This window comes from Lipotes vexillifer, unplaced genomic scaffold, assembly GCF_000442215.2.
Source record: "Lipotes vexillifer unplaced genomic scaffold, Lipotes_vexillifer_v1.1 scaffold83, whole genome shotgun sequence".
Lineage (NCBI taxonomy): Eukaryota > Metazoa > Chordata > Mammalia > Artiodactyla > Lipotidae > Lipotes > Lipotes vexillifer.
The window spans coordinates 3,347,770-3,374,165 of record NW_006799780.1 but is presented as its reverse complement, the minus strand read 5'-3'; the positions used below and the strand labels follow the sequence as shown (position 1 = coordinate 3,374,165).

Genomic DNA, 26,396 nt, shown 5'->3' with positions numbered 1-26,396 from the left:
AAAAAAAAAAAAAAAAAAAAAAAAAAGAGCATACAGTCAACTCAAATTAGGTGAGAGGGGGTGAAGAAATATACTAATTTTATTATTGCTCATGGAAGTTAACGGGCACTTGTAAAGAAGTAGATTAAGCATATTTTATAAAGTAGCAGTAAGAAATAACCAATAGGAAAAAAAAACTAACTTACCAAATATTCAGAATTAAAAATACAAAAGAAAGAAAATAGCTACAGTGAAATGCTTTTTAAAGCTACAGAAATAGCAAATATGCTAGTTTTTCTTTTAAATGACAGAAACAAGACCAAACATATCTGTGTTATAAATAAATGTAAATAAGTTAAACTATTCTTTTAAAAGAAAGGCTGTTAGATTAGATTAATGAGAGCTAGGTATCTAGGCATCTGATAAAGAATTTAACAACATGGAAAGAAAGAAGGCTAGAAAGAACCCTCTGGGGTTGGGGTTGAAATTGGAAATATCAGTATGAACTCATGGGTTGGTTAAACACACGCACACACACACACACACACACACACACACACAGAAATGTTTATGTATGTAAGTCTATATAGGTGTGTTTTTATATACATACATATATACATACACAGACCATAACTACACATATACATACACATATATTTTCCAGCTCTGTCCATTAAGAGGTCCTGGAAGCACTGACACCCTAGGAGCAATGATTATACTAAAATCCCAGATTTTGCTTTCTAAATACCACCTGCTGCTATAATCAAGCAGGGATCCTTGAAGAAGTGACTGATTTGAGAACTGGGACAAGTACGTCATGAGCTTGCCAAGAATGCAAGACCTGAGGTCTGTCATGAGGAAATATTGAACTGACCGAGACTGTGGACATTTTTCATAATAAAAGGCCTGTAGTCTTGAAGACTGTCATGTGTACGAGAGGAAGGGAAAAACTGAGGAACTAACTATTTTGAAGGAGACTGATGCAAACTAAATGCAATGCATGTTCCTGGAGAGTTTCTTGGACCACAAGAAAATAAGAAGGATTGCTGGAATGGTTGATAAATTTGAATGGGGTCTGCAGACTGCATGGCAGTGTCGCCTCAATGCTGATTTCCTGGTTGGAAGGTTGCATACTAGAAATACAGGAGTGCATCCTTGTGTGGGGAAGTGTACACTGCAGTACTTAAGGATATGAGGCATCATGATAGAAAAAAAAAAAACATAGAAAAAAGAGAGAAAGAGAGGTGTGGGGAGAGAGAGGGATGGAGGGAGAGAGAATGGTTAAACAATTTGGGAATCTGGGTAAAGGAGATGTAGTAGTTTTATGCAACTTTTCTGTATGCTTAAAATTATTTTTTTAATGACAATAAATCAGCCTTAAAACATTCAATGAAAAATAAAACTTTATAAATTTATTTTTCAAAGAAAAGATAAAGCAAAGTTATTCAAGCCAAACAAAAAGAAAGACAATGTGAATTTAGGTAAAAAATATCATTAAATAAGACCAAGAAGGAGAACTTTTAATAATAAGGTATAATTCTTCATGAAGATAATAAAACCTATATGAATATGCCCCAAATAACATATCATGAGCATCTAATAAGCAAAAATTATAAAGGTAGAAGAGGAAGCAGACAAAAACACTTTAATAGTTGGAGACTTTAACTCTCTTAGTCCATAAGAGAGCAAGTAGCCAAAAAATTAAAGATGCCAAATATTTGCACACATGCAAAATGGAACACTCATAAGGTTATTCATTATAGCATTGTTTGTAATACCAAAGATTAAAAACATCCTTTATGTTCATCAATAGGGAGGCTGGTTAGATAAATTATAGTACATACATAAATACGATGCACCTAGAAAAGGAAAATGAGGAACCTTGAAAAAAGCTCCAAGATGTATTGCTAACTTAAAAAAAAAAAAAAAGCAAAGAACAGAACAGAAGCAAGGTATATAATATGATACCTTTTGTTTTAAAAAGGAGGGGAAAATAAGAATCTATACTTGTATTCACTTTTATATGCATAAAGAAACTACTAATGTGGTTGAACAAGAAACTGACAACTGTGCTTAGTGAGGCTGGGCAGGACTGAGTGAATGGGAGAAAGGCTTTTCACAGTATAACTCTGTTCATTGGTTTTTAAACCTTGTGATTATATTACTTATTCAAAGAATTACATTAAAAATATTTTTAAAAGCAAAGAGTAAGGCATGAAAGACTTAAATAACTTAACTAATAATGTATGTTATTAACCTGTCACAGTAGTTTTATTCTAATATCCAGTCTCCTTTCTGTCTTATAGCAATCCCCTGAATTCTAACTAGGCATAAGACTATACAGAATAATAGCTACATGTCCCAGCTTCCCCTGCAGCTAGGTATAGGCATACAACTAAGTTAAAGCCAATGAGTGTGTCCAGTGCCCTTGAAGAACAGGGACAGGCCCTGAGCCTCTTTTTCCCTCCATCCTACCAACTGAAACTCAGACATGGCAGTAATCAATCTGACCATATAGATGAGGTCAATATCCTAAGGAAAACAAGTACCAAGACAGAAGGATTTTGGGTCCCCAACACTGTGAAGGCATCAAATCTGCCCTGGCCTATTTATGCTTTTCCAGTTATGTGAGACAGAAACAAACAAGTTTAAGCTATTGTTAATTTAGGTTTCTGTTATAACAGCCAAACTATATCCTCATAAAATACATGAACTCATATAAATATCCATATATCAAACCATTAATAAAACCTTAATAAAGTCTACAAAGTAGAAATAATATAGACATTATCTGATTACTATACAATAAAACTAGAAAACTATTAACCAATCCAAAATAAAATAATTCTACTACCTCAGTGCCTAAAAAATTTTCTCTTAAAACAACTTTTGAGACAAAGGAGAAAAAAACCACAATTGCAGAATATTTAGAAATTAACAGTGATGAAAACCTACACATAAGAAACAATAAGATACAGCTACAGCAGTGGTCAGAGAAAAAGGTATAGTCTTAAATATTTATGTTAATAAATATATTAATAAATATTAAAAATGAAAATAAGCATCTAACTCAAGAAATTAGAAGAAACTACATGAAAAGAATTTTAAAAGATAAAAAGCAGAAATTAGTAAATCATAAACCAGAAAAATACATAATCCAAGAGTTCATTTTCAAAAAAAGAGAGATAAATCATTTTCTAGTTTAATCAAGACACAAGGGAGAAAACTCAGATAAACAAAATAATGAAATTATTTTAGATACACAGAAGAAACCAAAAGAAAAATATTTTAATCATCTGTGTGTAAATAAATCTTAAAACTTGGGTGAGATAAACAATTTTTTAGGAAAATGCAATATATCAAAATTGGCTACCAAACCGGAAATCAACCATTTACCATGTAAGAAATAGAAAAGACTGTATAAGTTAAGCTTTCCCCAAAGCACCAGGTTTAGATGGTTTCAATGTTGAGTTTATGAAAACTCAGGTACAGGCTTCATTTGAATGTTACTTTTAACATCCCAGAAAATGTAAAAAGAAAGAAAGGTCCCTAGTTTTTTAATGAAATATCCATGATATTGATACCTAAAACTGAGAAAGAAAAAAAACTACAGACCAATCTCACTTTCAAATGCTGAAATCCTAACTAAAATATTAGCAATAAAATTCAGCAGTACATTAAAAGAATGATAAATTCTGATCAAGGGGGGTTTATTCTGTAAATGTGTGGACGGTTCAATACATAAGATATTAATAAAATTTATTTTATTAATAGATAAAGGGAGAAAATACAGTTATTTTCATAGAAACTGAAAAAAGCATTTAGTAAAAACTCAATACCCACAGGAATGTGGATACTTCTTTAATGTTTGAGTATATGCTTCCTTACAATAGAGTGAATTATCAAACAGGGTCTTTTTATGGATGATTTGTGATCATTCTTTATTTGTCAGAATTCTTTACAAGTATTTGACATATGTGTTGAGGATGGTTTTACCAGAACCTATTTTTATGTATTCAAATGTATCAAACTTTCCTTTTATAGCTTCTGGGTTTTGTGCCTTACTAAGAAGGGTCTTCTCCATTCTGAAACTATATAAAAAAAGAATCATCACTTGTGGGTTTTTTATGCATTTAATGTTTGTTGTTCAAGTCTTTAATTCATCTGGAGTTTATTTTGGAGGAAGGATTAAGGTAAGATGTTAACTTTGTTTTTCCTACAATGTTGGCCTGTTGTCCCAACACAAGTTATTGAACTTTTGCTCCAATGATCTGAAATACCAGCTTTTTCCTGTTCTAAGTTCCATGATAGAGTTGGGTTTATTTCTGGACATTCCCGGCTGTTCTACTGACTAGTCTACTGAAAAGACAGTATCAAAACTATTTCAATATCTGTAGCTTTATAATATTTAATATATGGTTCAACCAATTTTTATTACATATTAAAATAATAAAATTTGGGGAATTCCCTGGCGGTCCAGTGGTAAGGCCTTGGTGCTTTCACTGCTGAGGGTCCAGGTTCAATCCCTGGTCAGGGAACTAAGATCCCACAAGCCGCGTGGCCAAAAAAAAAATAATAATAATTAAAAAAATAATAAATAAATAAAATTTTTATTTGGGAAAGACTTCTGGAATTATGACAGAATTCAAAGGGAAATTATTTTATCCACTTATAACTTTTTATGAATGTATAACATAATGAAAAAAATGACATTTACTGGGCACCTACTATGTGCAAAAGCTTTTGTGAGTAACAGAGGTGAAAGACATGATGTTAAGGTTCATCAAGGATCTTCATTCCAGTGAGGAACTCCGAGCACTTACAGAATCAGTGTTCATTCTCTGTCTCTTTCTCTCACACACGTTGTCTTTACATAATCAGTTTTCATCTTCTTTCTGTCTCTCACATACACTCACATGCACACACTATATTGTAAAACTTACACGTACCTGTTTGATTGCTTTAACAGCCAAAGTAACTGAGAACAAGACTGCCTGACTAATGCTGCTCTGACAGGAAATGTTACAAGCTGACTTAGTTCATTACATATATATTCCATCTCTTTCACCATTATCCAACTGTAACCTGAAATGAGAAGAAAGATATTTAACTTTTCTAACCAAAGTCCTACAAGTCAATTAAGTAAAAAACTCAATTACATATGAATAGGTAAATTCATAGGTAATTCATAAACATTTCCATTTGGATTCAGAGAAATTAAAATACAACTTAATGCAAGAAAAAATTTTGAGTGGAAAATGTAGACAAAAAATTAAATCTAAGTCATGTCACAAGTGACCTAGAGCAATAAACAAAAAATTAAAACAGGGCTTCCCTGGTGGCGCAGTGGTTGACAGTCCGCCTGCCGATGCAGGGGACACGGGTTCGTGCCCTGCTCTGGAAAGATCCCACGTGCCGTGGAGCGGCTGGGCCCGTGAGCCATGGCCGCTGGGCCTGCGCGTCCAGAGCCTGTGCTCCGCAACGGGAGAGGCCACAACAGTGAGAGGCCCGCGTACCGCAAAAAAAAAAAAAAATTAAAACATCAGAAAGGAATTTATTAATCTCTCAAGTACAAAAAAGGAAATTCTGACATTATATTTACTTTAAAGATTCTAAGGCTCTGCATCATTAATATTCTCAATAAACTTAGATCTTCTGCTTGTTGTTAAGTTTTCTTTTCCGAGAGAAATAAAGAGTATTTACTAGCTATTTAAGTAATAATTAACTTTAATTTTTTGGGGGGGGTGGGGGTCTAGTCCAAATTACTTACACATTTTATCTAAAATAGAAATAGTGTTAAAATTGACTTTTATATATGTGTTTTATGTTTTAAATCATGTTAAGACATTGTGGAAAACATATCTGCCTGTTTATAAACAGCTTCAGAAAAAAATCTATATTTTAAAAATAGCCCCTACACTCTATTAAAAGTATCCATAGGTTGTAAAAAGTACTGGTCAATAAAGGAACAATTTACAAAAAGCCTATGTGAATACATTAGTTTAGCAGCTAAATGCCTCATGAAAGAAGGGAAAGGTCTGCTTTCCTTTAAAATCTGGAAAATTATATCTTTTTAATTAGAAAAAGGGGTGGCTAACAGAAGCTATACTTACATTACTTAAAAACTTATAAACTCTCTTTTCTAAATTTTGTAGCAGAAGAAGTAAGGGAGGATAAAACACACGTTGGTAACGACCAGAGGCCAGTGGGGGAAAAGCAGCCTGGAAACATTCAACACAAACAAAAGACCCAGATATGGTTTAACTCGGCTCAAGCCTGAGATTAAAGCCAGAGTTAGACTAAACCGTGACTAAAAGATTAGAATCAGTATGGAGGCTATTACATTGTTTCTAGTTTACCTTCTTTAAACACTCTGAATTATATGCAATATTCTTTACTGAAACTAATAAAAATTAAAATGATTAGAAAATTAAAATAGAACAAATTTAAAGCATATTATTTTTTTCTCAATCATATCAGTTGTTGGTCCAGGGGGTTATAAACTAAATGTCACTACTCACCAGATAGCAGTTACTCTAATCTCATGTTAGATTTTAAAACTTTACATCTAAAAACAATAGTAGCAAATAAGTAAAAAGAATGCCCTGAACACAAGATAAAGGCTAACATCTCCACTGGCTCTAAATAACTTCTTGGTTAATTATTTTTACCATGTGTTCAGGTGTCCCAGAGCATCTGTTTGCTTAATGGCTGTTTACTGGAAAATCACTACCTAGGAGTGTATGAATAAATAGAAAGATGAATCCAAATAGCATAATAAGTTTCAGCCAGGAGAAAGAAGCTGAATATCAGGTCCATCTGTAAGAGTACATAAAGGGAAAGAAGAAATCCAGCCTAGAGGAGAGTCTCATGGCCTCACATACCCGCTGTCTAGCCAAAGAGAGCTTAAGGGCACCAAGGTTCCAGCAGCCTACATTTGGAGCTCCTTCTAATGTCTAGGGAACAGAATCTGTGCTGTTCAACCGCACACCCACCGACTTCTGGCCTCACATTACTTGAAAAGTTTTAATTACCACTTCTCTATCTTTCATCTGACATAGGGAGTTTGCTCCAAAGTAAAAGGAAAGAAGAAAAGAGTATAGAATGTTCTACAAGTTCAAAGAGACCAATTCAGGATTCGTTTGTGTATGTAAAGAGGCAGCTTTGGTTATTCTAGACCTTGCAAATAAATACTTTCCATGGAAGCTTGGTGACAGAATGTCACCAATGAATGAGTATCTATCTGAAATAACAGAAGGAAGAGTCATACACACAAATTTAGGGCCAGACCTTTCTCTCCATTAGGCTCTTAGATTTTGTAGAATGTGTTTTTGGTTTTGTATTAAAGGTATTATTTTTATATTTGAGTATATTTTAATTTGACCAAAAAGGAATACATTAAAAAAATTATCACCTTCATTGACTTTCTCAGGATGCCATCCTGTTGTCCAACCTAGGGAAAATGTCACATCTGGAAAGAAGGATGTCACAGTGTCTATAAAAGGTTTTGCATCCACTACTTTGCTATTTCCATTTGGACCAGGAAGAATATCAGCATTCATCCACACTGGACGCTTCAGATGCCTCTTCACATTTTCCAAGAGCATCATGGATGGTTCTACAGCTGCCAGACTAAAAACAATTTGTTGTCAATGACATATATTCCTAAAGTAAAAGTAAAAAGTTCTTTTGGACTGCTGGCTTTAATATTGTCAAATTCATCATAAAAGTATAATACCATAATGCGTGAATTAAACAAAATCACAGAGCAGATAGCACTAGAGGGGAAAGCTAACATGTGCCATATCTTAAAATGTTGATTTATACTTACTATTCATGAAGGTACCTAAAAGGGTCTATAAATGTATGAATAATGACACTACATGTAGACAGAGGTTTCAAAACTCTGTATTAGGATCACTCAGTATAAAAACAATTTACGAAAAGACACAAACATTCACTCATCAGAGAATGTATAAATAAGATTTAAAAATTAAATACACTCATAACCTGAAAATTCAAGTCTATGAAAACACTCAAAGTGCACTCAGGCCCCATGTCTCTAATACTGGCTCATGACCTTGGAGAAAAGGGCTTCTTTTCCTTCATGCATACTTGTGTGAGTCTGGACACATAAAAACATTTCTAAAAATGATTGCCAAGTGTAAAATTATAACATTTCCTTAGAACTTTTATAAACTTCATTTTTTCCTTTATTGTAAACACCTTTCCTGGAAACAAGAGGCAACTATATTTTAGTTACTTTTAAACTAAAAAGCAGCTTCAGTCTTATTACTTCCCTACATCTTTTCTAACGGACACATATATCTTGAAACAAAATTTTAATCAGCCTACATAATTTTTACTGATTAAAAATACAAACACAAACTTTATTGGAAAGCTGCACTACTTATAATTCTGAATGTCTTCTGAACCTTTAAGGCCTATGTTCATTTCTAAGAAAATTAGCTTTTAGTGAATACAGCGATGGGAGGCTAAGAATCTGGGAGACGGATACTGGAAGCGAGAACATTCAGCACCTCTCCTCACCTCTCCATTTTTCTTCTTAATGGATTGGAGTCCTTCTGCCTATGCTTCTACCACTCTTCACCTCACTCCTTTTGGGCCTCCTACTTTAAGAGCAGAAACTGATAACTTCATTATTTAGAGGGTCATATTTATTAGTGAGCAAGGATACTGTTCACTAAAACCAGAGGAAACCAGCCTCTCTTTCACTCTGCTCCCATGTAATAAACTGCTTTTTTTCTCACTCTTATGCCCCTGAAATGGAGGCCCTAGATTTTAGTGGATTGATAAACTCTAATGCTAGACCTTACAGACTCTAATTTAGATGCTGTCATTTCTCTGTCTCAAATGCTTTCTGCCTTGAATGGTATCAATGCCGTGTTAAAAACCACAATTCTGAGATATGGCCAGCTGTACTTCCTACAAAATTCCCCCATTTTTAGTAGCAAACAACTTGTATCTATTACTCTAAAGCTTGCTTGTCTGCAAGTCCCACAGCAGTAGCCAAGTCCCCGTGGGGCTCTGCTCTTCATGGGTGGAGTGGGAGGTAACCTTGAACTAATCCACGCACGTCTCCTCTCCTTTTCCAGAAAGGATTCTTATTTCTTAAGAAATCTGGTGTCTGTGGAGGTTGGGTTAAACACTAATTTCCAGTTTACGTTTAGGAGGAAGCTTCTTATGCTTTCTCAATTTAGTAAGCTGACCTCAGGCTGTTTAACAATGGTTCACCATCTGATAATATCTAGTCTCAGCATATTCTCTCCCAAACTGAAATTCCACCAGCATGTATTAAGTGTCTACTACATGCAAAACACTGCACAGTTAGACATACAGAGCTAAGACACAGAACATAATGAAATAAGAATTTAATGTACATATTCTGTTTTAGATGTAAATATTTTAATTATCACTAATATAGACTATAGTAATGTCATTTTCCCTTACCAGAAACTTAAATAAGAAAAACAAAACCTATATTAAGGAAACCAAAAAACTTTACTAAGAAGAAAACAACTTTTTGTTGTAGTTTTAATTTTCTGGAGCTTTACAAAATAATTAATAAAATTCCTCTGGAAGAGTAAATGTGGAGGAAAAGCCATAACATTTTTGGAAAAAAAAAAAAGACTGAGGATGAACTTTGCCCAAGAGCAAGATACAATGTTTACTACAAAGAATGACATACTATGTTCCCATCCTGGAAGACTCAATATTATAAATATTGCAAAATTACACTTCATTCCCAACTAATCTATAAATTCCATGTAATTCTAATTAAAAATATCCGTGGATAACATTCTCAATCCTTACATGTATTAGTATTAAGTTTCCCATAAAGAACTGACAAAAGGTTTGCCAAAACAATCATTTGAAGAGGAGGGTCCTGATCAGTATACTACCTAAAATTTCTTTTTGGTAGTACTTATTTAGGAAATTCCAGGGAAGATATAAACTTACCTCTTATAGAATAGATTTTTTTTCTAAAAAGTTACTTGGTAAGTCAAACTTCTCAGTACCTATTTTCCTATTAACGTCGTTTAGAAATTGGGGCTAACAAAATAAAAATCATACTTAAAATGATAATAAACCATTTAAAATTACATTCTAAGGTAAAATTCCAGATAAAAATTTTAAATCATCGTATATTACTTAGTTATTGCGTGTATACAAACAAAATAACTCAGAGGCACAAAACAAGAATTATTAAAATTTGACTATTAGGTCATTCAGCTACTCTTACAGACGTAGTGCAGAGTTCCGGTTCAGAGTGTGAACTCTTCAGCCAGGCTGGCAGCTCTCCTACCGATTACGTGACCACAAGGAGGCTACTTACCCCCTCTGCCTCTGTTCCTTCATCTGGAAAATGAGAATAGGAATAACCTACTTCTTAGGATTGTTATGAAGACTAAATGAATTTACACATTTAATGCTCTTAGAACAGTGTCTGACACACAGTAAGTGCTTATATAATTGTTAGTTAAATTCATTCCCCTTCAAATATGTTATGACCAAAACTCTTTGTTTAATGGCACAGCCTTTCAGTGGTAGCTGCTAGCATTTAGGAATGAAGGAGCTGGTCTGACTGGTGAGGAGCCAAAGAATACATTACACGGGGCTTCGCTGGTGGCGCAGTGGTTGGGAATCCATCTGCCAATGCAGGGGACATGGGTTTGAGCCCTGGTCCGGGAAGATTCCACATGCCGTGGAGCAACTAAGCCCATGCACCACAACTACTGAGCCCACGTGCTGCAACTACCGAAGCCCGTGTACCTAGAGCCAATGCTCCACAACACGAGAAGCCACCGCAATGAGAAGCCCGTGCACTGCAGGGAAGAGTGGCCCCCGCTCACCACAACTAGAGAAAGTATGTGTGCAGCAACAAAGGCCCAACACAGCCAAAAATAAATAAAATAAATAAATTTTTTAAAAAAAGAATATATTACAGAGAGCAAGTCTATGGGCAATAGTGAACAACAAAAAAAAAAACAAAAACTGAGCACATGAAAAGGCAAGGAGCTCTAAAATTCAGCTCACCAAGCACTAATGATTAAATGCTTTATTTCACAGTACAGAGAACACTGGACTGGCTCCAGGAAACCTGGGATCTGGTCCTAGCTCAGCTCTCAAGCTTAGCTACTGTCACTTAACCTCTCTAGGACTAAGTTTCTTTGTCAAGAAAATGGAGTTGGACCATTCACCCCTCTAAAAGCTTTAAGATCTTGAAACAGCTTTCATTCACCAACAGTGTAAAGAGGTTGACTGGTACACTCAGGCCCCCAACAACTGATTAGAGTAATCTTAAAAACCCTGTGATTAAGAGCTCCAAATCCTTATTAATTTCTTGAGATAATTCAATTTTAAAATATTGTTCAAAGATAAGGCAGGATTACCACACATCCTAGATTTTCATAGCAGTTGCTTTCATGGGCCTTATGGTGAGCTTTTATGGTGTCACAATAAATTCCTGGCTTTCCCTATAATTTTTATACTGCCAAAATACCACAGAAGTAAAATTTCCCGTGATAGCCACAGGGAAGGAAACAACACTTAATCTTGCTGTCTTCATTATCAATGTTTCCAAAATATTATTTTTAAGAATCTCTTCAGTTATTAAAGAGTTCTAGATAATTCCCCTTCCACAAATATAATAACACAAATCAAGTAGGAAACGCATTAACTACCCCAACTACTGCCAAATCTCTCTCTCGAACTGCTTTTTAATGAAAGTGGTATTTTAAATTTACCGTTCTACTATTACAATGGTCACTTAAGATAACTTCCTATATAAAAATTAACTTAAGTTTAGCCTTAAAGGGTTCCCAAGAAACAATTTTAGCAAACAACTCAGTGTGTCTTTGGTCCATTCCTGAAACATATTAGTTTGCAATTCCATTTTCAGTTTAGATAAAGTATAAAGTTATTTAGTCAGGCACAGATATATGAAGTTACTGATTTTTTTTCCATATTGTTATTTTATAACAACTAGGAGACTGAACATGTTTGTACAAATACCTCTTAAAATCCAGTTTGATGCCTTTATTGCTTTTTATAACTTCAGCCAGCCATTCCTGTAAAGTATTATCACTGTTTGTTTCAGGAGGATGAGCCATGATTGGTTGGCCATGTTCTGACCCATCACTTGGAAAAATGACATCAGCCTCTATCATATGAGCAGTACCTGTCCAGATAAAAGAACTTACATTAATGCTAATAAAATAGAGACTGTAGGAGATGGCATATTCAGTATCCTTTTGAGGAAGATAAAAGGAAGGAAAGAAAATAAAATTTACTGAGTAAAGACTAAGTGCCAGGTACTATGTCAAGCCTTACATGTTGCACTTATTTGTTACACGTGAGCAAATAGGCAGTGAGGAGTGCAATACCTTTGCCTAGGTCACACTCAAGCTGTTGTCCTAATATTTAATTTCTTCCCAGTATATGGCAAAGTGAGAATACAAAGGGAGGCTTAATAAGTATTTGTTGACTCTTCTGAGAACAAAAATAGTACTTTTATCTTCTCACTCCTCAAACTACAGATGTTTATTGTTTATGTTTGAAATTGTATGTTATAGATTCAGCTCCTTAACCTAAAGCTTGGCTACTATTTAAAAGCACACATCCCTGGAATGGGTAAAGAGCTTCACCAGTCACTTAGTGTGAGTGTGCTTAGCAGGCTCTGATAGACTAACTCCAAAGATGGCTGACAACAATTCCTCCCATATGTACGTGCCTCTCTCCTCATCTCTTTCTCCTCCCCTTGAGTCTGGGCTGGTTTTGTGACTTGCTTTGACCAGTGGAAGGTAGTGGAAGTAAAACTCTCAGTTCTAAGCCAAGCCCTTAAAAGGCCTGGCAGCTTCTGCTTTCATCCTCTTGAAAGCCAGCTACCACGTAAAGAAGTTCAGGTAAGACTACTGAAGACTCAGAAACCACAGGGAGAGAGAGAAGCCTCATGGAAGAAAACTAAGACCTCCTGCCTGACAGATAGCATGAAGGTCTCTGACATGTGAGTGAGGCCATTTTAGAATTTCTAGGCCCAGCTGAGCTCCCAGCCAAATGCAGCAACATGAGTGCTCCCAGTCTATACCACATGGAACAGAAGAACCACTAGCTGACCCACAAAATCATGAAAAGTGATAAATCACTGTCATTTTAAGCCACAAAATTTGGGGGGTAGTTTATTACACAGCAACAGAAAACAAACAGAAATAGCTACCTGGAAGTGGGGCCCTTCCATAACAAAAACCTGAAACCTGTGACACTAGTTTTGGGATCCAGCAGATTCTAGAAAGGCACTGTTAAAGCAAGTTAGAAGAGCAGTGAGGAAATTCTTTTCATGTAGTGGTGAAACTTTTGATAACGTTGGCACTTGTAGCAACTGGTGGAAGATAGAGAGGGTGCCTAGTCAATTTGTGGATTTGGCTAAGGAGGTTTCCAGGCAGGATGTTGAAAATGCCAACGGGGTTTATTTTAGCTCCTATGATAAAGAATGGGAAGAAAGAGCTGAGTTAAATAATTAACTATTTACATTTTAAGCAGCATAGAGAGGAAATATTTCCAGCTTAGGACTTGTGCTGAGTTAGAAAATAAAACCATTCTTTCCAGCTGGCAAGAGATTCTCAAAGTAGGAGAAAGCCTCAGGTCAAAAGTCAAATCCAGGATGCTGTTAGTAAACCATGGCCTCGGGATCAAGACCAAACCAAGGATACAGCTACAAGACCCTTTATTAAGACTTCAGAAAGATGATGCATTGGGTACCCACAGAGCTAGACAAAAGAACATTATAGAATCTTAAGGGTGTTATCCCATAGCACCCTAACTAGCAGACCAAGTAGAGAGAGGCCTACCCCAAAGAGATCCAGCAATAAGGTTTTTGATTAAAGGGATGGTTTATAATTTGATATATAGAAAGACTAGTACATTTTTAATAGAGCTGTATCCACTTGGACCTGAAAAAAAAAAGAGAGACAGTTCAAAACGAAAAGAAGCCTATGAACTCTCAAATTTCTATAGGCAGGAAATAGGCTGAAAAAGCTACCCAGCTGCATATATAAGCCATTTTCCAATAAGCGTATGAAGAGATGCTCAACATCATTAACCTTCAGGGAAATGCAAATCTAAACTACAATGAGCTACCAATTCACAAGTACTAGGAAGACTATAATGAAAAAGACAATAACAAATGTTGACAAGGACATGGGGAGATTAGAAACCTCATCCACTCTGTTGGTGGGAATGTAAGAAGGTGTAGCTGCTTCAGAAAAGCTTGCAGTTTCTCAAAAAAAGTTAAACAGAGTTATATTTGAGATGCAATAGGTCAAGCTTCTGTCTAATTTCATAAAAATTAAGCAAACATGACTTCTCAATAAAGTGGTACTTAGCACAATATATGTAGGCATTCCATCTTCTCTATCAATGCAGTTGTAAAGGAGCATAAAGGCCTTGGAATTCCTTAACAGTAATAGTCAGTGTCTCCATTTATTAACTCCATTCATTTCCCATGAATAGAAAAAAAAATCACTAAATGGCAGTGACAAGGAATCTCAGGTCCCATGTAAATTATGTTCCTGAAGGTCTCTTTTAAGAATAAGAATGGAAGCTAAGCAGTAGGGGTAAGAGATCATGATGGCTTGAACAAGGATGATGACAACAGAGATGGACAGATGTGGACTAATTCAAAATATATTTTGGAATAGAAGTATAATGTCTGGATAATAGAGCAGATGCAAGAAATAAAGAAAACAAAGAATAGATGGTTCCCAGATTTCTGGCTTAAGAATACATGGGGAATTCCCTGGCATTCCAGTGGTTAGGACTTGGTACTTTCACTGCCGTGGGCCCTGGCCAAGGAACTAAGATCCCGCGAGATGCGTGGTGTGGCCAAAAACAAACAAACAAACAAACAAACAAACAAAAGAATCTATGTGGATTATGGTGCCATTTACTGAGATAGCAAAGATCATAGGAAGTACAGGTTAGTAGACATAATTAAGAATTTCATTTTGAATAATTTAAATTTGTGATGCATGAGAACTCTATAAGTGAAAACACCAAATAAGCAGTTGGATAGACTAATACAGAAGAGAGGGAGGCCTGGCCTGGAGACATGTTTGTGAGCTGTCCAGCCTCTCTCCCTATTCTCCCACCCCTGGTCCTTGGGTAGAAGCCTTTTGAAGGTCAGGGAATGCTTCTACTTCGGGAGACTGCCTGGTCACCATATTTCCCAACTCAGAGAGAGCCAGATGAGGAAGTCTGCACATCAAGATTATCACTCCAACCACAGGAGCCCCAGCTTGTGACAACAGCCAGACAGTAGAAAACAGCTTTGTTTTTTCTGATTTTCTGCACAAGAAAATCCCAAATAGTTGCTACTCACACTCAAAACAAAACTCAAAGAAATATGTTTATTGAAATGAAGTTAAAATTATCTATCTTGCCTATACTATTTACATGCTCTAATGCAGCAATTTATTATATTTTTTAATACATTTAGTTGATGACTATAGTCACACTTTTCCTAAATATGTTACAAAGCCTTTTTTAAAAAAACTACATTTTTTATTCTCAAAAAGACTTGATGATTTCAATATATATATTTTTTAAACAATTAAACTTTTTTTGCGGTACGCGGGCCTCTCACTGCTGTGGCCTCTCCTGTCGCGGAGCACAGGCTCCGGACGCGCAGGCTCAATGGCCATGGCTCACGGGCCCAGCCACCACGCGGCATGTGGGATCTTCCCGGACCGGGGCACAAACCTGTGTCCCCTGCATCGGCAGGCGGACTCTCAACCACTGCGCCACCAGGGAAGACGGATGATTTCAATTTTTTAACCAGCGTTTCTTTTAATATATATATTTTTAAAATCTACATGCAGAAATGTTATAACAAAAAAATTACATTATATATAATAACTTTTTTAAACAAGTTTGACTATTCTGAGGTCGGATGTGTTGACAATGCAACATCAAATAACACTCTTACATTGTTCCTCCTGTACTTTGTTTTTTTAAACATAGACATTGTTGAAAATCCAGTATCACAGGTTAATCAAAATAGAAACAGCTTCATTAATAACAGTTGTACTAAATTTAAATATTCTGGGAGAAATAAGATAAACCAATGAAATACATGTCTCCAGGAATCTGTTTTCTTTCCTTTGGACTAGAAAGAAATTGCAAGACTAGCCAGAGCTGAGAAAAGGGACTGGGTGAAAAACATCCCCGAAACTATAAAACTTGGGGCTCTTGTTGCCTAAGAGAAGGTAAAGAGGATATTAACTGAAAATTAAGTAACCTATAAAAAATTCCCAGATCAACACCAGACTTCCAGCAACTAGAAATGACTTCCATTAGTCATTTTTAAAACTTGGCTAAAAGTAAATGATCCATAGTTAATTAAATTATTTCTAGGTATGAGGCTTCTGCATTTACTATTACAAATTGTAAATTTTTAAGATTTTTTCCAAATTTTTAGTTGTTATATAGAAATAAAATTTATTTTGTTTTGATTTTATACAGTCAAAAAAGACAGATTGTCTAAATTAACCTATGAATTATAAATCATTTATCTGTAGAATCTTTTTGATTTACTATATACGCAACCATATTGTCTGTACATAACAGTTGTATTATTCCTATCTTTTTTCCATTTAAAAAAATTGATATATAATTCACATACTATAACATCATCCTTTTAAAGTGTACCATTCAGGGCTTCCCTGGTGGCACAGTGGTTAAGAATCCGCCTGCCAATGCAGCGGACACGGGTTTGAGCCCTGGTCTGGGAAGACCCCACATGCCACAAAGCAACTAAGCCTGTGCGCCACAACTACTGGGCCTGCGCTCTAGAGCCCGCGAGCCACAACTACTGAAGCCCACGTGCCTAGAGCCCGTGATCCGCAACAAGAGAAGCCACCATAATGAGAAAGTCTGCAACTAGAGAAAGCTCTTGCACAGCAATTAACACCCAACGCAACCAAATAAATAAATAAATAAAATAAAGTGTACCATTCAATGGTTTGCAGAATATTCAGAAAGTTGTGCAACCATCACCACCACCACCTAATTCCAGAAAAATTTTGTCACCCCAGAAAGAAACACTGTATCCATTAGCATTTACTCTCTAGTCCCTATTCCTATCAGCTCCAGGCAGCCACTAATCAACATCTTCCTGAAGCATTGCTTTTGCTAAAAATTTATTTATTAAATAATCACTGTTTGGTTACTATGTGCTAGGCACTGTTTTAGGTATTAGGGATATTAGAAGACAAGGTTCTTCCCTTTGAGGAACAAAGAAAAAAAAGCAATTTAAAAGAGTATCTTTACAATAAAAAAATACATATTTAGATACATTATCCAGATACATAACTAAGATGCAAAAAATGTATAAATTTTTACAATAAAACACAAGGTTACAAGGAATTCTTCCTGTTGGAACAGGGCACTTCAAGCTGTGCCCTACCCCTCTGGTGATATGCTTTCATTCTCCTAAGCTGCTGCAGCCAACAGTTTAGTTAGCCTTTTCATAGCAAAAGGCTAATTAAGCTGCTATAGTAATCATCTGATTACAGATGGAGCTAGTAAACCAAAAGGCTTGGTTTCTAGCCTAGGCATAAATATTGCTCAAGGCATTATAAATTAGTATTCAGTGACTTCATTCAACAACTATTTATTGAGCTTCTCCTTAGTACACTGTGAAAGACACAAAAATGTGTATGTACGACATACAACCTGATCTTAAAAATTTTACCTAAATCACTACAATATATAAGCAAATGTAATAACATATGAGAGTTTTAAATAAGGCATAGAAACGGTAAATCACTTCTGGAAAATGAGAAAATTCTTCCATTATGGAAACTTGTTCATTTTGTAAATAAAATGAGATCTTTTACAAAAATGTTTATGTTAGCCAAGAATTTACACTTGAATCATCTAAGTCTCTGGCACCTGCAAATATGACCAGATTTTTTTTTAAAAAGAGTTGACTTCATCTATGATCTAATGTAAATACAAGTAACTAATGACTTACTTCTCAGTGCCTCATTCACTTGCACCTTGTGGTTAGCCGCATGATACCAGATGATCTGGGCGCCATCTTCTGCTGTGATCTGGTTATTTCTGAGAAAATATTCCAGTATGTTTTCACTCCAAGATCCTAAAATAACAGCACTTATATTAAAAAGAAGTTTTTATAGGGTAAATTTTTTAATAAAAAAAGGGCACAGCATATATTGATAGAGAAAAATAAAGTAATAAAACTGGGAAAATATAAGATTTTTAAAAATTAAGAACAAGTATTAAGATGTGGCAAGTATAAAAATATATATTTATAAATAAATAGGCTATTTATGATGTAAGTAATAATTAGTAAACATATAGGATAGTCTGAACCTCAGAACTGTGAGGAAATATGTAGGAAGAAGAAAAAAAAAAAACTGGTAAGAAGCAGATATTTTAAAGCAGGAATTTTCACATGGTATCTTCTCCAATCCTGGCCCCATAAATAAGTAAAATGTATATAAAGCCAATTCTATGTTAAAAAACTTCTAAATTTTGTAGAACTTAATTGTCTTCTCCACCTGAGGCTCCATTCTATATTTATATCAACCATTTAGAATCTTAAATTACACATTTAGGCATATTCACCTTCAAATTATAAATGTCAACAACACTTACATGAGTGACTAAGTAAATCCTGAGTTAGTATTTATAGATTTATCTAGCATGTACAAATATATGTAATCCCCGTAACTATCGACTAGTTTTTGGCAGACCAGATTTTTTTCTTAATTAGGCATTAAAATGTGTGTTAACCAAGACTAAAATACTTGAATCAGTTCTACTCCATATTATGCCATATCGCAATATAAGAAGGATAAAAGACTGAAAAACAGTGAAAGAGGTATCTATAATCTTACCTTGCCAATTCTTGTTCATTGGTTTAAACATTTAAGTGGCTACCAAATGGCTGCAAATTCCCTATGCATGAGATTATGTCTTCCGTTTAATTATCTGTTTATTAACTCCACCTAACAACAGTTAAAAACCTAAAAATGGCCATCATAAACTGATGATAAGACATTGAGAGAAAGTAAAATTTGATAAGAGAATGGAGGGGCATATGAAAATAACTTGTAAGTAACATGCATGGAACTCAGTAACCACTCTGCATATTGGGCTACAGAATAAAGAAACTAAACAGTTAGCTGTAGCATCCACTATCCAAGCAGTCTCCTATACAAAACACATGCCCCTTTTTAACATAGGCAAGAGAGTCACAGACCTTTCAGACTCAGATGAAAATACATGGCCATCATTTTTTACATGTTTAACTTAGGCATCTTAAAAAGGTACAGTAACTACTGGCTAAAACAGAAATGTCCAACAATGGGAAAAATTAAATCACAGTATATCCTCATGATAAAATATGTAATTGATGTGGCTGTTAAAAATGAAGTTTTTGAGATATGCCAAAAATCTCACAGAAATGGTAATCACGCATGTTACCATAAAAAAACTAAATGTTAGTTAATAGCGCATGCTAGATGTATCCTTGACACCTTCCAACTAAACACACTGGATTCAAAATTTTTATAAGGGTAACTTGCAGATTAATAATAAAATACCAGGATTCCAGAAATTAAAAACATTTGAAGCAAAAAGTTCTCCTTGCCCAGTTAATGGGTGAAACTGTACCTTACACTTAGCCACAACTGTATATATCTTCATATACACAGAATTTCAGACTCTACTTACCTATAATCTAGGGTATTATCACTATTTTAAGTAAACTGTTATTCTGAAAATAAGGCCAGGAGAAAGGCAAAATTACTTGTAATTTTTAAAAATTAAGACTTTTAGTGGGAGCAGTTTCAGGTTTATAGAAAAAACTGAGCAAAAAGTAGAGAGTTCCTATATGTGACCTCCCCTAATTTTTACATCTTTCTATGGTGATGAAATTGCTCTGAAATTGATTGTGGTGATGGTTACACAACTCTGAATATACTAAAAACCAATGAATTCTATGCCCGAAATGAGTGAATTGTATGGTATACAAATTATATCTCGATAAAGATTTTTAAAAAGTTAAAAAAAAAGAAAAAGAAAAGTACATCTACTCTTTGACCCAGAAATTCCACTTTCATAAACTTATCCCATTGACAGATATGCTTGTAATATGTAGGAAATGACACATTTGATATAAGGATATTTATTGCAGCATTGTTTGTAACAGCAAAAGAGTGAAAATAACCTAAATATTCAGCAACAGTGAATTCACTAAATAAATTATGGTATATCCATGCAATGGAACACAATGCAGCCATTAGTAAGAATGAGGCAGATCCATATGTGTAATATAGAATAATCTCAAAGATATGTTAAGCGAGAAAAAAGCAAGGTGGAGAACAATATGTATAGGTACTGCAGTAGGAAGAATAATGATCCCTCCCCTCCCAACGATGTCTGTATCCTAATCTGTGAACTGTGAATATGTTGTTACACAGCAAGGGCGAATTAAAGTTACACGTGCAATTAAAGTTGCTAGTCAGTTGACGCTGAGCTTGGATTATCCAGGTGAGCCTAATTTAATCAAATTAAGCATCTTATAAGATCCTTGTAAGTGAAAGGGAAGGCAGGAGAGTCAGTGTCAGTGTGATGCAATGTGAGAAAGACTTGACCAGCAACTGCTGGCTTTGAAAATAGAGGATGAGACCATGAGCCAAGGAATTCAAGCAGTCTCTAGAGGATAGCAAAAGGCAAGGACACTGATTCTCCCCTAGAGCCTCTAGAAGGAATGCAGCCATGCTGACACTGATTTTTAGCTAGACCCATTTCAGACTTCTGGCCGCCTGAATTATAAGATAATAAATTTGTGTTGTTCTAAGCCACTAAAAACTAATGCTCTAAAAAACATTTGTATGTTTAAAAAAAAAGCGGGAGAAGAACAAAAATGAGAACACAGTATATGGTAGCATGTATACTACAATCTTAACTATATGTATTTTTTTTTTTTGGCCATGTCACACGGCTTATGGGATCTTAGTTCCCCCACCAGGGATCAAACCCAGGCTTCCTGCAGGGGAAGTGCAGAGTCCTAATCACTGGACCACCGGAGAATTCCCTATATTTTAAGTCAGGATTGTCAGAAAATATACCAAAAAGTTAACTAATGGTACCTCTGAATATGGGCACTATGTAAATTGTTTTCCTATTTCAATATACTTTACTATATAAATGTTCTATAATGAGCATGTATTATGTTTACAATCAGGAAAAAATTTAAACTGAAAAAAGAATGTATTACCAAAACTGTCTGATGTGACTACTTATGTTTATGTAAAAGATACTATAACCTTCTGGAGTAGAACTGCCTGGCTTAAAACCCCTCTGTTTTGCACAGCAAAGGAAACCATAAAAAAAAAGTGAAAAGACAACCCACGGAATGGGAGAAAATATTTGCAAATGATGTGACTGACAAGGGCTTAATATCCAAAATATACAAAAAGCTCATACAACTCAACAACAAAAAAATGAACAACCCAATCAAAAAATGGGCAGAAGACGTTAATAGACATTTCTCCAAAGAAGACATACAGATTGCCAGTACTTACATGAAAAGATGCTCAACGTTACTAATTATTAGAGAAATGCAAATCAAAACTACAATGAGGTACCACCTCACACCAGTCAGAATGGCCATCATAAAAGCCTACAATAACAAGTGCTGGAGAGGGTATAGAGAAAAGGGAACCCTCTGACACTGTTGGTGGGAATATAAGTTGGTGCAGCAGTTTGGAGGTTCCTCAGAAAACTAAGAACAGAATTACTACATGATCCAGCAATCCCACTCCTGGGCATATACCCAGACAAAACTATAACTCAAAAAGATACATGCACACCTATGTTCATAGCAGCACTATTCACAATAGCCAAGACATGGAAACAACCTAAATGTCCATTGACAGATGAATGGATAAAGATGTGGTACATGTATACAATGGAATACTACTCAGCCATAAAAAAAAGAACGAAATAGGGCTTCCCTGGTGGCGCAGTGGTTAAGAATCTGCCTGCCAATGCATGGGACATGGGTTCGAGCCCTGGTCCAGGAAGATCCCACATGCCATGGAGCAACTAAGCCTGTGTGCCACAACTACTAAGCCTGTGCTCTAGAGTCTGTGAGCCACAACTACTGGGCCCTTGTACCACAACTACTGAAGCCCATGCGCCTGGAGCCCATGCTCCACAGCAGGATAACCCACTGTACTGAGAAGCCCGTGCACCGCAACAAAGAGTGGCCCCTGCTGGCCGCAACTAGAGAAAGCCTGTGTGCAGCAGCAAAGACCAACGCAGCCAAAAATAAAATAAAATAAAAAATAAATAAATTTATTTTTTAAAAAAAGAATGAAATAATGCCACTTGCAGCAACATGGATGCAACTAGAGATTACCACACTAAATGAAGTAAGTCAGAAAGAGAAAGACAAATACCATATGACATCACTTATACATGGAATCTAAAATATGGCACAAATGAACCTATCTACAAAACAGAAACAGACTCAGACATAGAGATCAGACTTGTGGTTGCTAAGGGGGAAGGGAGGAGGGAGAGGGATGGACTGGGAGTTTGGGGTTGGTAGATGCAAACTATTACATTTAGAATGGATAAACAACAAGGTCCTACTGCATAGCACAGGGAACTATATGCAATCTCCTGGGATAAACCATAGTGGAAAAGAATATAAAAAAAGAATGTCTATATGTGTATAAATGAGTCACTTTGCCGTGCAGCAAAGACTGGCACAACACTGTAATCAACTATACTTCAATTTTAAAAAAGTGAAAGAAAAAAACACCTCTAACTCCGGGGTCAAACAACAGAGACACACTAATTACCAGCTTCTAAAGGCTGCATTAAAAAAAGCTGGAATAATGCTTGGCCACATCACTTTGTCTACGTCTCCTATCCTCATCCTCACCCAATTGCCAAAGAGGAACAGGACTGCTCAAACTATTCCTCATTTCATCTGCTGAAATTATGGGTCAGGTAAATGTCACATTCCTTTCATTTCAACCAAGATCTCAAATACTCCTCCCTCCTCGCCACTCCTTTTCAACATTATACTGGAAGTACCAGCTAATGCACTAAGACAACAAAAAGAAATAAAAGGTGTACATACCAGGACGAAGAAATGAACTGCTTTGTTCACAAAGATATGGTTGTCTATGCATATAATCCAAAAGAATCAACACAAAAACTCCTGGAATTAACAAGTGATTATAGCTAGGTTGAAGGATTCAAGTTTAATACACAAGAGTCAATTGCTTTCCTATTTACCAGCAATGAACATGGAATTTGAAATGAAAACACAATACCATTTACATTAAACCCACAAAACCAAAATACTTAGGTATAAACCTAACAAAATATGTACAAGATCAACATGAGGACAGCTACTCTGATGAATGAAATCAAAGAACTAAATAAATGGAGAGATAGTCCATGTTCATGGATAGGAAGACTCAATATTGTCAAGATGTTTAGTTCTTCCCAACTTGATCTATAGATTCAAGCAATCCCAATCAAAATCCCACCAAGTTATTTTGTGGATATCGACTAACTGATTCTAAAGTGTATGTGGAGGGCAAAAAACCCAGAATAGTCAGCATAATATTGAAGAAGAATGAAGTGATGACTCTATCCAACATCAAAACGTACTGTAAAGCTACAGTAATTAAGATAGTGTGGTTTTGGTGAAAGAACAGACAAATAGATCAATGGAACAGAACAGAGAGTCCCAAAATAGATCCACATAAATAGAGTTAACTGATCTTTGATGAAGGAACAAAGGCAATACAGTGGAACAAAGACAGCTTTTTCAACAAATGGTGCTGGAACAACTGGATGTTCACATGCAGAAAAGGAATCTAGACACAGATGTCATACCTTCACAAAAATTAACTCAATATGGATCACAGACCTAAGTGTAAAATACAAAACGATAAAACTCCTAGAAGATAATATAGGAGAAAATCTACATGACTCTCGTAGATTTCTGTATCTACGGTCACGTCACAGCAATGACCTTTTAGCTACAACACCAAAGGCACCATCCATGAAAGAAATAATGGATAAGCTGGACTTCATTAAAATGAAAAACTTTTTCTCTGCAAAAGGTAACATCAAGAGAATGAAAAGACAAGCCACAGACTGGGAGAAAATATTTGCAAAAGACACATATGATAAAGGACTATTATCCTAAATATATAAAGAACTCTTAAAACTCAACAATAAGCAAACAACCCCATTAAAAAATGGACCAAAGACCTTAACAGACACCTTACCAAAGAAGATAGACGGATAGCAAGTATATGAAAAGGTGCTCCACATCCATGTCATCAGAGAAACACACATTAAAACAACAGGGTATAACTACACACCTATTAAAATGGCCAAAATCCAGAACACTGATATATCAAATGCTGGTGAGGATGTGGAGTAACAGGAATTCTCATTCACTGTGAGTGGGAATGCAAAATGGTACAGCCACTTTTTTTTTTTTTTTTTTGCGGTACGCAGGCCTCTCACTGTTGTGGCCTCTCCTGTTGGGGAGCACAGGCTCCGGACGCGCAGGCTCAGCGACCATGGCTCACGGACCCAGCTGCTCTGCGGCACGTGGGCTCCTCCCGGACCACGGGCACGAACCCGTGTCCCCTGCATCGGCAGGCGGACTCTCAACCACTGCGCCACCAGGGAAACCTAATGGTACAGCCACTTTAAAAGAGAGCTTGGCAGTTCCTTACAAAATTAAACATACTCCTACCATACAATCCGGCAATCATACACCTTGATATTTACTCAAAGGAGTTGAAAACTTATGTCCATACAAAAACCTGCACACTTATGTTTATAGCAGCTTTATTTATAATTGTTGAAACTTGTAAGCAACCAAGATATCCTTCAGTAGGTGAATGGATAAACCGTGGTACACCAAGACAACAGAATATTATTGCTCTCTAAAACGGAATGAGCTCTCAAGCCATGAAAAGACACGAGGAAAGCTTAAACGCATATTACTAAGTGAAAAAAAGCCAATATGAAAAGGCTACATACTGTATAATTCCAACTACCTGACATTCTGCAAAAGACAAAACTATGGAGACAGTAAAAAGATCAGTGGTTGTCAGGGGTTGGGGGGGGGGGGAAGGAGGATAAGTCAGTGGAGCACAAAGGATTTTTAGGATGGTGAAACTATTTTGTATGATACCCTACCATGGAACGTGTCATTCATTATACATTTGTCTAAACCCACAGACCGTACACCACCAAGAGTGAACCCTAATGTAAAGTATGGACTTTGGGTAATTACGATGCATCAGTGTAGGCTCACAATTGTAACAAAAGTACCACTCTGGTGGGGAAGGCTGATATGGGGAAGTTATGCGTATGTCAGGTATGGGTATATGGAGAATCACCGTGTCTTCCGCTCAATATTCCCAGGAACCTAAAACTGCTCTTAAAACAAACAAAAAAACTCCTTTACAAAATGTCAAAATATTCTTGCCATTCTTTGCCACACCAAAAGCTTTTCTTTACCGCCCACGCGGGGAACCAAGGCTCTAGGCCGCTTGATTCTGGGAGAACGTAGAGAACGCGGACCACGAGATCCAGAAAAGGAAGGAGTGCCGCCAGAGGAGTCTCTCAAAGGGCCCCCAACTACCGGCAGCGGGCCGGGGAAAACGTCCACTGCAAGCCCACGGTGTGGAGCACCGTCCCAGACCCGGAGCCTGGGGAGCCCCGCTTACCAGGGGCCCCGGCGGTCGCTGTCATGGTGACCGTGGTCCTCAGTCTGCGCAGGCGCTGAGCGGTGGGTGCCGCCGAAGACCCGTCACAGATGGCGAGAAACCCCGACTCTACAGAGAAGACACCTTGCCGTGGCCTCCGACAGCTGCCTAGGAGGAGCTTCCGAGGCGGAGGCGGAAGGGGCCGAGGAGCGGTGCGCACGCGCAGAGGCGGTGGCTCGAGTTTCGCCAGTCCGCCGTCTTCCCGGATGGTTTTCGCGTTCTAGTGTCGCGCGCGTTGCTCCTTTGAAAGGTAGTCAGGAAATGGGTAGTAATGAAGAACGCGGCGTCAGGGAAAACAGAAGCTGGGTTGAGACGCCAAGTTGCTGTTGTGGGGTACGAATTTCCAAATTGGATATATTTTCTCTTTTTAATTTTAGTAGCATCCTAAAAAATGACATGAAATCCTATCTCCATAAAAAGCGTTTCTGCATAAGGAGACTGAAGTGATAAGTTGGAAGTTTTCTGTTCCCCTCTTGACTTCTCTACCGGTTTTCACTCAGAAACACTCCTAGCAGCTGGATTCTCCCACCCACTGCTTTCTTTGCC

The 26,396-nt window shown here is 36.5% G+C and overlaps 1 protein-coding gene across 1 annotated transcript in view; it reads right to left on the bottom strand.

The window, feature by feature from the left end:
• The window catches only part of FAM151B (family with sequence similarity 151 member B), a 33,852-nt gene extending 7,938 nt beyond the window's left edge, over positions 1-25,914 (bottom strand). The window contains exons 1-5 of the mRNA XM_007471979.1: positions 25,812-25,914; positions 18,032-18,157; positions 12,016-12,181; positions 7,394-7,611; positions 4,929-5,064 (exon numbers count right to left, since the gene is read on the bottom strand). Coding sequence (XP_007472041.1) covers positions 4,929-5,064; positions 7,394-7,611; positions 12,016-12,181; positions 18,032-18,157; positions 25,812-25,836 — 671 coding nt within the window. The 5' untranslated portion in view covers positions 25,837-25,914. The remainder of the gene's footprint in view (positions 1-4,928; positions 5,065-7,393; positions 7,612-12,015; positions 12,182-18,031; positions 18,158-25,811) is intronic.
• Between the last annotated feature and the right edge of the window lie 482 nt (positions 25,915-26,396).